General features: G+C 30.4%; 1 protein-coding gene across 1 annotated transcript; it reads left to right on the plus strand.

Annotated features, from left to right (window-relative positions):
- Nucleotides 1-10,599: 10,599 nt before the first annotated feature.
- On the plus strand, nucleotides 10,600-12,449 carry LOC129885600 (gallate 1-beta-glucosyltransferase 84A24-like). The gene has a single exon (XM_055959932.1). It carries the CDS (start codon nucleotides 10,914-10,916, stop codon nucleotides 12,375-12,377), a length of 1,464 nt encoding a protein of 487 aa, XP_055815907.1. The 5' UTR covers nucleotides 10,600-10,913; the 3' UTR covers nucleotides 12,378-12,449.
- The last annotated feature ends 264 nt before the right edge of the window (nucleotides 12,450-12,713 follow it).

Here is a 12,713-nt window from a genome sequence, read left to right on the forward strand (position 1 = left end):
TGGAATACTCTTGGATCCCTAGCCTTTTCTCCTCGCCGGAGCGTTTTGTGTACTACCCGAAGTATAAGAATAACCGGAGTAGTATTTTTATACTACTAAAACTAAAACTATATTTGAGAAGACGTATATAGAGAGAAGAAATGCTTAGGAAAGCTTGATGAATAAAATGAGGAAATAAGGTGGGTATTTATAGGTGGGAAAGAGGGACCTAACAATAAATAAAATAATTATAAAGAAAAATCTGAAAATTTAATGGAATATATTGATGTCATGGATGATGTTAAATGGAGGACAATTTATGTCATGCATGATGTCAAATGCATCTAGATGTTTCCATGGTAGGTAAGATGAGTTCTTTTTAACAGAATACTCATTTTCGAAGCTACGTTTGAATAAGATAAATTCCTTATTAGGATTTGGTTTCTTCATAAGAATTGTAGATATGGAAGTCTAGTTTCATATCGTTCAAGAATCAACCAATTTGGAGCAACCTACAGTGAGATATGAATTTTCTTCTATCAACACTCAATTCCGTCACAGCACTATATCTTGCAAAGATTAATTTATTTGACCTACTTATACTCCGAATTTGAAATTATGTTCTTCATGAAAGTTGTAGGTAAGGATGTTGTAATTACCCAGAAATTTGAATCACCTAATTTGGACCAACCTATAAAAAGTTATACCCAAAATACAAAGGCTGTATTATTTTTGTCGAGAATTGAAATACCGACATACAACATTTTAGGGGTTGTTACAATGTACTTACATCTACACATATTTTTAACATTTTAGTGGTTGTATTTGATACATAGTTCTATGAATCAGAAAAGTAATTAAATATCAATAATTGATACATGCATGGTTGGTAATTATTTTCATTATAAGTAACTTGATAGTGATATAATAAAATTTATTAAATATCAAAATAAATAGATTAAGTAAGTTATTTAAGCTGACAAATGTCACTAATACATCATTGTTATAATTTGATACATCATATAAAGTTATATAATCATTTAACAGTTATGTGAAAATGATAATTTCAAAATATTTATATGATACATAGAAAATGTGTCAAATATTAATTTAGGATTATTTGGTAGAAGGCACCACAGGTGTTTTGTTGTAGATGTATCAAAAGCATTAAAATTTGATACATGAGAATCTGATACATAAACTTTCATCTTATACTTGAGTTTGATACATTGATAACTGATACATGACCATTCGACTGATTTAGGGTTGATACAATGAAGATTGTTGTATTAGCTTGCAACTGATTTATGGTTGATACATAACAACTTGTATTGATATAAGTTGTAGATGTATCAAAAGCATTAAAATTTGATACATGAGAATATGATACATAAACTTTCATCTTATACTTGAGTTTGATACATTGATAACTGATACATGACCATTCAACTGATTTACAGTTGATACATTGAAGATTGTTATATTAGCTTTCAACTGATTTATGATTGATACATAACAACTTGTATTTTATAAATTGTAGATGTATAAGAAGCAGTAAAGTTTGATACATGAAAATCTGATACATAAACTTTCATCTTATATTTGAGTTTGATAAATTGATAACTGATACATGACCATTCGACTGATTTAGGATTGATACATAAGCATTGTTACAATGCACCGCATATTAGAAAGGTTATTTATCAAGAACAAAAATTAATATTCATTCACACTTAATATGTACAATGTACCACATCTTCAAAATTTCCTAGAGATATGTAACTGATACAAAGAATTATGATACGAACAACGAAATTTATATTCAACAATATCTGCTAAATTGTTGAATAGCCAAAAAAAATATTTACTGTTGATGCAAAAACAAAATTGTACATTCTACTACTATCAAATTTTAAAAAAAACTACTCGACGTCCATCGATTCTCCTTGACCAGGAGAGATGAAATCTCTCTTAATTTTTTTGGATCGTCATTTTTACTAACATAATCATTCTTGGCCTTCCGACAATCATAATTTCACAGTAGTGGGGCATATCTTGAATGGAAGTATTCGGCATGTAATCCAGTAGTTAAAATAGAAATTCTATCACTAAGATATTCAATAAAAATAGCCAGAAAAATACCATAATCCCTACAAAGAAAGAAATACCTAACTTTAAAAAAATAAAATGAAATTTTAATGATTTAAATATGCATATTTGTTAATACTCACAAGCTACCGCTTTCTTGTTGCGCAATTCCTTCAACATATTCAACTGTAAAAGGGTGACGTGCTTCAAGCATGTTATCGATTGATTTGTCCTTGTATAAATTAAGCGATGACCAATCAGTACGTTCATTTTTCTCAAAAAATCACTATATTGAAGGTATGTAGGTAACATTACTGCTATGTTTTGAATCTTTGGGGAAGGATTGCTACTTCTTCTTCCAGATGATGAATTATAGATGCGTATCAACCTCTGTTTCAACATAACTACTGTCAAAACCCAATGAAAATACCTATCACAGTTTACCGGGATGTTTACTTCATCTACAAAATGCTAGGGTAACCCGACGGGAATTGAGAAACCTCTTATTATGTTCTTCACAAATCTCTCGTGATGAGCTATGACAGAGGCCCTGCCATATCTTCTTGGTAAAAATATCAGGTGGAATGTGATTATATCATGTGTGTGCAGATTCAATAAAAACATTGAAAATATAGTTTGTTATTGTGCACTGATACTAATTGCCCAAGTAAGTCTTCGATTTCTTTCGAAGGTAGTAAAATATTACATCGATGAGCTGCACATTTTAAGAAAGTATTAGTTATACAAACTGATACATAGTTACTAAACAGACTAGAAACTTCTATACTGAATATATCTGATTCATAGTATTTATGTATCAAATATTGTGTGACATGTAATGGTTGTTGTATCAAAAAATGATTACCTTATCATTCCAGCATCTGTTCGGCTATGACATGAGGTAGAACTAGTTCTTATCTTGAAAAAATGCCACTACAAAGTCTATTTTTTGAAATCCGAATGAAGAACACTTGAATCTGTAGTGTTCCTCTTTTGGTTTCCTGAATGAAAACTTATATTAAAATGATAGTACATATACAATAAACAGCTTGTATTGATATAAGTTGTAAATATCATACTTACTTGTTGGCATATAATTTTAATAGTCTTTTATCTATTCATTAGGAGTAGTCGGTGATAAGCTCAATTGAGAAACTATAGCATATGCCAAAACCTTCAAAGGGGTGTGTTTGATACCTAACAGTAGTCATTTTTTCCTTACCCTTTTCACTCGACCCAAATGTTATTAGATACGATGATTGTAAGATCTTAGAAGACAGCCTACTTCTTGGAAGAGGTGTCTTCACATTATTTGGCAATACCATTGAAAGAGTGGTAGGTAGCTGGCTATCACGTAGTAGACATTCATCCTGAATTATATGTTCATGACTAACAGAAGTCAATGGCATGGTCGGTAATGGAAGTCCGTATATTAAAGCATCTATCACATCTTAAGTTTCGGGCGATATCGAGGTTGAAGTAGTGGATTCCTATTTTTTAAAAATTATAAAAATATAATGACTTTAGTATAATAAACTTTATTAAATTTAATGAATCATATACAATTGAGGAATATTACCGATGCACTTGGGTTGATTTTTTCTTTATCAATCTTCTCAACATGCTCTTCAACTTGATCACTACTATCAATAGTCTCTCTTGCATCTTTCATGGCATTATTCTAAATTAAATGTATAACGTCAATACTAAACTTATTAATGTTGAATGTATCACAAGAATTGATCTGATACATTACCTTTAATGTATTAGAATCAATATTCACTTGAAAAGAATCTGCTCTAGCTGATTCCATGTGGTGTGCTGATACATCCTCTAACTGTTGTGGAATATTGAATGCAGTGGCGGAGCTAGAATTTTCATTAAGGGGTGTCAAAATATAAGGTAAAAATTAAATGCTACTAGCAAGGGTAGAACACACAACCTCAAGTAATTTTTACAATTCTTTAACCAATACACTAAACCTTCAACTTGTATTAAGAGGTTTCAACACTTGTATATATATATATTAAACCAAATTTTGACCTATATATACAATGTAATTTTTCGACGAAGGGGTGTCGCTACACCCCTTGGACAAGGGTAGCTCCGCCTCTGATTGAATGGTTCTAGTTCATAAAAATATAATAATAACAATTATTTAAGAAAATGACTATTGAAATGATACATTACCTTTAATACCTTTGGTTCTGATACATTGCCTTTAATGTATCATTAGAAATATGCTGTTGACGAGATTCTGCAGCATCTGATACAATGTGGTGTTCTAATACATCATCCACCTCTTATATCGTGTTGGATGGTTCTACTTTCTCCAAATATAATAATATTTACTTATGATATATGAAAATGAAATGTATCAAGATCTATATAGCATAACAGATTTACCATATACAAGAGCTATGTAGCATCAGATTGGTCATAGCTTTGGTTCTGATACATTACCTTTAATGTATCAGTAGAAAAATATTATTGAAGGGATTTTGCAGCATCTGATACAATGTAATATTTTGATACATCATCCATTTCTTGCATTGTCTTGGATGATTCAGCATCCTATAATTATAATAACATATACTTATGAGAATGACAATTACAATGAAAATTAAAGATCTGATATATGAAAATAAAATATATTTAGTAGTTTAAAAGTATATCAAAATAGAAATATCAATAACTATATGATGTATCTACCTTAATATCTTTCTGGACATAAGATTGATCATTTGCTAGGGGAGATCAGATTTTATTTGGATCATAATGCTCCTCCAAAACATAGGTGCTTGTTGTTCTTCCACCATATGGAATGGTTGAACAAAATCATTTTTTTTAATTGGAGATGATGTGTCAGTCATGTGGTGCATTATATTGTCAATGGCTTTCAAGAGATTGATATGATTTAAATCAATTTTATTCTTTAGTCGTTTGAACTTTCGATCAATCTTAATACAATAATATGAAAAATCAGAATGTATCAACTTATTAAAAGTATATTGTGTGTCTTAAATTTTATAGTAATAACTTACGTATTTTTTTAGAGACTTATTTATTGACTTCTTTAATGCTTTGAATTCTATATGAACAATTTGCTCAGAATGACCAGAAGATTCACCGCCTATCACTGACTTTGCCGCTGGTTCTGTAGCAGTAGAAACAAGTTTTTTTTATGGCTTTGGTAGTATGACATCCTTGTGTATGTTAGCTGTTTCTACTTGAATGAGTTGTTTACCAGGGGTAGTCTTCCTTTTTTTTGGAAGGAGGTGGAGAATATGTATCAGCAACATGATCAGATATTCTTAACAATTATATGGATGGTTTTGTTGAAAAGTCCTCACATCCGGGGAGTTTTTGAGGTTCCGTAAATTTGACCTTGACAGCTGATATAGTCGCTTCAGTAGGATGTTCACTGTCAGGAATGACAAGTGATTCCATTTCATTTTGAGTTGACACAATATTGGAGCATGGATACTGAAAAAAAATTGATTGAAAAGCAGAAAAAATAAAAACAAGAATCATTATGAATCATGAGTTCATGACAGAAATCATATGTATCAGAACAAAGACTATGGTATCAGATTCAAGACTATTGAATGTATCACAAATGTTATGTATAATGAGTCATTGCATAATTGAAAAATGAATAATCTTAAAATATATTTAATAAGCCGCAGATGGTATATACATTTGATATAAGTATGAAAATGATTTCATGAAATATACCTCATTGAAAATGCTAGACATGAAGGTCTCAAATTTTGGCTTGACCGCAATAACACGCCAATTAAGAATTCTGAAAATTTGATATCCCACTCTTACGATAATTTCAGAAGGCGCCTGAGATGCACATTCATAAATTCATGCATTTAGAGCGTATGGCATGCCGCCCAAGCGATACATTTATTTGGCACTAAAAAACTCCTGCCTCATTCCTTTCATCAATTTGGAAAATGCTATTTTACCCCATGAGAATTGCTCATATCTACCATCCTCCACCATCTTAAAATCATCAACAGAAATAGGTGAATCATCTAGTTGAGAAAAGACAAAAGTGTGGATGAAGTAGAGAATGGCCATCTGAGCAGCGTCTTCATTGGGTTTCCATCGTCCAATCAAAAAATACTGAACGAAACGTCCTTTGTTTACCCAATTTTTTTACACCAGGGAAATATCTAGACAACAATTTACTTGTTGGTGCATCTGGGTACCAAAATTCATTGATATTATCGATATATCGCAAACTGATAATAATAGCAAATTCTTTGATTGTGAATTGGAGTACATTACCCTACACGTGACGAATGTGCAATTCCTCTTTATTTTTTTGCTCCACCTCAAGAAGTACGAGGCATTTGATGATTTGCCCTTGAAAATTATAATGTGGCATATCTAGGTAGTGACCAAGGATGGTTTGCCTAAATAACTGTATAGCTTTTTCACCTATTGATGATTTGAAATCATCAATAAAATTAGCCGTATATGCAGTGCCGAATCTCAAAGAGTGGAAGGAATCTTTTTGATGACGTACTTCAATACCTGCATTGATAGGGAAAATGATTAAATACATTTTGAACTTGACACATTGTACATCTGATATGATACATTAGAATAGATGATATAAAAGTGACCTTATGAATCAGATGCATGTCTAATCATTATACATATAGAGCTTATGTATATTGATATGAGACACTTTATTTTACCTTTAGATTTCAAAAACAATAGAAAAAACAGAAATTAATGTATCGTAAATAATGCAAAAGTCATAAACGCCTTATGTATCTTGATTAGTACTTGATGTATCAGAAAATTATAAAAAATATTAGACCTTATGTATCAGAACAACAATAACAAAACCATATCAAAAGCTTGAGTATCAAAATAGGAACATTAAGAAAGGTACATTGAAATGTATCAGAAAAATCGAGATTTTTAAAAAAAATAGATCACAGCTTAGATGAACTCATACCTTTGGGAGATTAGGGCATGTTGTAACCCTTCAATCTTTTTGTCTGCTTCTTTGAGTGCATGTTGAACTGGAGATTTCGACTTCAATTTCGCACGTAACTTATCCATAACTACTGGATCGTTATCATGTTTGGATCTAACCTCGTGGTATCCTTTCCAAGATGAATCAGAACCCGGTGAAACAAGAATTTCTTGATTCTTATTCAACTGTGTGACTTAAGTTGGCCAATCAAACACTCAAAAAAAGCTGAAAATAGCTTATAAGCCAATCTAAACGTCCTCTATATATTGTTTCTTTTTTTGTGTGTGTTGCCCATTTGCTTTCTTATTAAAAAAATAATAAAAAAAATGTTGTGCTATTTTAAAAAAAATTGTTGATTTAATTATTATGTTTTTGCTCCTTTTTTTTCTTTTATAATTGTTTCACTTTTTTTTTGTGAAAAAAATAAATATTTTGTTTGTTTATATTTTATTTATTAAAGTAAAATACATGATAGTCAAATAAATATCGATACATTACATTGGACTTTTAATATTCAAGCTATGAGCTGGATTTCAGTTTCCAAATAAATCGAGTCAATAAGTATTATTGATTATTAATCGATTATAAGAAATAAAATAGAAAAAAACACACACTAGTATTAGATTCTGTTTGCTAGTTATGGTCCATTCGTAATATTGTACTAATAAAAAAATTCTTCTTGATAATATAGTACTAGTATTTGACAAAAATAAAAAAATAAAAAAGAACCAAATTGAGCATGTATACCTACCACACAAATTAATTAAGTCTAAACTGAGAACCTAGCAAATACACTTTCTATTTCCAATTTATTTAGGCAGAATACATGTAATCTCTTTAAATTTGATGTGTTTTATTTAGATCTCTGTAAATTATACTTTGTTTTATCTTTAGTATTTGATTTTTCTAGGACCACTACTTCCTCAAATAATAATTGATTCTAATTGTTTGAGGGGGGTTACGAATAGTAAAAAAATAATAAAAAATAATTAAGGTACGTATAGTTTAAGAAAAATTTAAATAAAATCCGTCAAATTTAGAGTCTTTTTAGCTATTCTGCCTTTTCTTTTTGAAATTATAACATATATAAAGACTACAACCTTTAAAAACTTTATAAACTTTATCATACAAATATCATTTTTCCCACATCACTGTGCCATCTCAAAAATCAAACTACAAAATAAAATCGGGTTGGAATACCAAGACGATAAAATCCATTCAGAAATTCTTCCATTTTGGTCAAGTTATACATGTTCAGATAAAGTGCAATTGGAATATACAATCCATAATAATGTGATTGTATTTGCTAGTTTTAGAAATCCATCTAACGAAACACACCTACGATTAAGGTGTAATTGGATATATAATAAAATTCATGATTGTATTTGCTAGTTTTAGAAATCCATCTAATGAAACACACCAACCATTAACGTGTAATTGGATATATAATAAAATTTATTTATTTTTAATTAAAAATCTTAAATTTAAATCTAAAAATATAGGAAAACATCCAAGAAAGTGTTTGTATACCTCTAAAAGTCATGTGACTCATGAATCTAAATAAATAGAATCAATAAGTATTATTGAATAGTAACTATTAATTATAAGAAATAAAATAAGAAAGCACATATTTAGTATCAGATAGCCAAAGGTACCTTACATGTTTTCCCACCGTGACCTTTTTCCAGTGTACTTTTCTGTTTGCTAGTTATGGTCCATTCGTAATATAGTACTAATATAATAATAAAAAGGAAAAATAGTGGAAAAGAGAAAAAGACACCACCAAATTGTATATCTACCACACAAATTAATTGAGTTAAACAGAACACCTGCCAAACACACTTCCTATTTGACGTGTTTTATTTAGATCTTTCTTACTTATACTTGATTTTCATTATTTTTGTATTTGATTTTTTTTAGAATCATTACCACGTCAAATAATAATTGATCCTAATTAGTATTCGAGATTTTAATGATTATAAAAGAACAAGTTACAGGAAATAAGTAAGATTAGGTACAATTTAAGAAAAAATTTAATAAAATACGTTAAATTTAAAGCGATGGGATCCCTCCGGTGGCTTTCGCTAATTCTCAATGGTTGGTGGCTACTTTCAGATGTTGACAACTCATTTAAATAACTAGCCCGTGCCATCACGGACCCAATATATGTTACTCACTTATCACACTTTGTATGATACAAATGAAATTTCGAGAGTCAATCAATTTTTTTTATGATTTATAAATATTTTAAATTATTAATTTTTGTGATTTATAATATTTTTTACATAATTTTCAGGTAATATATGTTACTCCTTATGTCCCAATTTATGTTGCACCGATAAAATTTTGAATCAAATTTTTATGTCTTTTAAATATTTTAAGTTGTCAATTATTGTAATTTATAATACTTTTTAAGTCATTTTCAACTAAGATATGTTACAACTCCTCTATCTCAATTTATGTGACACTGATAGAATTTTGAGAGTCAACTCAATTTATTTATATGTCCATTAAATTTTTAAGTTATTAATTATTGTAATTTATAATACTTTTTAGTCATTTCAAATACGATATGTTATTTTATTTGTCTCAATTTATATGATACAAATAAAATTTGAAGAGTCAATCTAATTTTATTTGACCGTAAATTTTTATATGTTTTTATATTGTTAATTATTATAATGTATGATTTTTTATGTAATTTCTACATATATAAATTATTGAAGATTATTTTTTAATATTTAAATGACTAAAATACATTTTAATGAAAATGTAATTCCAAGAAACGCACATGTCGTTGTCAACACGTGTGCTGTAGACTTTTATATTATAGTGTAATAATTATGATTTATAATATTTTTACGTTATTTTTAATTAATATATGTCATTTTTTTATTTTAATTTATGTGATACTGATACAATTTTGAGAGTCAATTAAATTTTTTACATGTCTTTTAAATTTTTAGGTTATTAATTATTATTTATATTACGTTTTAATCATTTCAAATAATATATGTTACTGTTCTACCGTGGTATTAATAGAATTTTAAAAATCAAATCAATTGTTTATGTCTTTGAAATATTTTAAATTGCTAATATGTGATTTGTAATATAATTTTTAAGTAATTTTAAAATATATAACATACTGAAAAAGAAAAAAGAAGACTAATAAATTAAAACGTAAAATTACAGATTTTTCAAAATGACAAATTTGCCCCTATACCCACAAATTAAAACTTGAAAATGCTATTTAAAGATCGTATAAAATGGAAACGACAAATTTAAAAGATAGCCGAAACAAATGCAAAAGAGAGAAGCAAAGATAAGTCAAATTTGTCAGGCCAATGGACCCACAGTACAGAAAATTGGTATGCTTTTTATGGACAAAAAGGTAATTAAACTCAAATGAGCTGGTTTTATTATCGAAGAAATACGTATGTACATTTCTAAAGCAATTTGGTAAATATTATTAAATATCGAAAATCCTCTGTGAGAAAGCAGACATGTTGACTAAGTGCTGCCGACTTCTAGGGTCTATAGTAGTAAAAATATCCAAAGGCAATGTGGTGATGTGGTGGTGAACCTTGTGGTGATGTAGTAGGAAGAAAATTTAATTGGGAACGTCACTATCCATATGCGAGCTCCAATAGAGTCGTCGAATACCGTTTGAAAACCAAAGGCTATAATATATAATGCTGCCTTTTTCTTTTTGAAGGCAGCATATGCATACAACCCTTTCTATTTTCTATTTAAAAAGCTTGATCTATTTACTTTGTGAACTCAGAAATTTATCTTGTTCTTAAATTCCAAGAAATACTCTACAAATATAGAGAAAAGTATTATGGGTTCTCAAGGCAAAATGCCACCAACTCATGTGTTTATGGTCTCATTCCCAGGCCAAGGGCATGTCAATCCTCTACTTCGACTCGGCAAGGGCCTAGCAGCCAAGGGTATTTTCGTCACATTTTCTACAGCTGAAAGTTATGGCGCTCAAATGAGAAAAGCTAACAAAAACTTAAGCGATGAGCCAACACCTTATGGTTCAGGTATGATAAGATTTAAGTTCATTGATGATGGTTGGGATTATTCGAAGCCTGAGGGAAATGATCTCGACCTCTACATGCAGCATCTAGAGTCGGTAGGTAAACAACTCCTTCCTCAAATGATTGAGGAAGACGAGAAACGGGGACGCCCTGTTTCTTGTCTTATTAACAATCCCTTTATCCCTTGGGTTTCCGATGTTGCTGTAACTCTCGGAATTCCTAGTGCTGTCCTTTGGGTTCAATCTGCTGCAAGTTTTTCATGTTATTACCATTATCTCCATAAATTAACCTCTTTTCCTACTGAATCAAACCCTAATCGACAAGTTCAACTTCCAGGTATGCCCTTACTCAAACATGACGAAGTTCCTAGCTTTTTGCACCCTGCTTCTCATTACACTATGTTGAAGAAGGCTATTTTAGGTCAATTTGAAAAACTGTCTAGTCCATTTTGTATACTAATGGATACTTTCCAAGAACTCGAATACGAGCTCGTTGATCATCTTTCCAAAATTTGTCCAATTAAAACTGTTGGTCCATTATTCAAGCACCCTAAATTAATTTCCCCCAATGGAGATGATTTTCGCGGAGATTATTTAACGTCTGATAACGGCATAATGCAATGGCTCGAATCAAAATCATCATCCTCTGTTGTATACATTTCGTTTGGGAGCATAGTCATATTGAAACAAGAACAAATTGATGAATTGGCCTATGGCTTATTAAATTCAGGGGTGAACTTTTTGTGGGTATTAAAAGAGCCTTCAGCAGGGACAGGTTATTTACCAGTAAAATTACCTGATGGATTTTTGGATAAAGCTGAAGACAGGGCTAAAATTGTCCAATGGTGTCCACAAGAACAAGTTTTAGCACACCCGTCATTAGCCTGTTTTTTAACACACTGTGGATGGAATTCGACTATGGAAGCAATATCAACTGGTACGCCAATTATTGCGTTTCCACAATGGGGTGATCAAGTTCTTGATGCTAAGTACTTAGTGGACGTGTTTAAAGTTGGGATTTTATTGTGTAGAGGTGAGGCTGAAAATAGGATTATTCCACGAGAGGAAGTGGAGAAGTGCGTGAGGGAGGCGACGAGGGGCGCAAAGGCGGCAGAGATGAAAGAAAACGCGTTGAAGTGGAAGAAAACGGCGGAGGATGCGGTGGCTGAAGGTGGCTCCTCCCAGCAGAATTTGCAGGCTTTCATTGATGACATTGTTACAAAGTGTACTGCTGAAAAGTTCAAGAAAGCTAGCCTGCAATAGATGTTAATTTATTCTAATTACGTGATTTAATAAGATTAAAACATATATATATATATATATATATATATATATATATATTATCATATTTAATCATGAAAATTTATGTGCCACACGTCATGTATTTTTCGTTTGTGTAAACATTTGCTATGACAGATTTTTGTGTAAATCATAAGTTTTAATTACTTTGAGCTTGACTAATTTTAATAGGATTTACCCTATTCACTCTAGCTCTTTGAGGCATGTGAGGATGATTTTTTTATTTTTATTTTTGAAAATCACCTCTCATAAATAAGCTATTATATAATTTATTGTAGTAAATCACGTGAAATTCCTATT

The sequence above is a fragment of the Solanum dulcamara genome, chromosome 4 (genome assembly GCF_947179165.1).
Source record: "Solanum dulcamara chromosome 4, daSolDulc1.2, whole genome shotgun sequence".
Taxonomy (NCBI): Eukaryota; Viridiplantae; Streptophyta; class Magnoliopsida; order Solanales; family Solanaceae; genus Solanum; species Solanum dulcamara.

Bases quoted from the DNA above. Each gene is read 5' to 3' on its own strand.
- LOC129885600 (XM_055959932.1), top strand. From the start codon at position 10,914: ATGGGTTCTCAAGGCAAAATGCCACCAACTCATGTGTTTATGGTCTCA.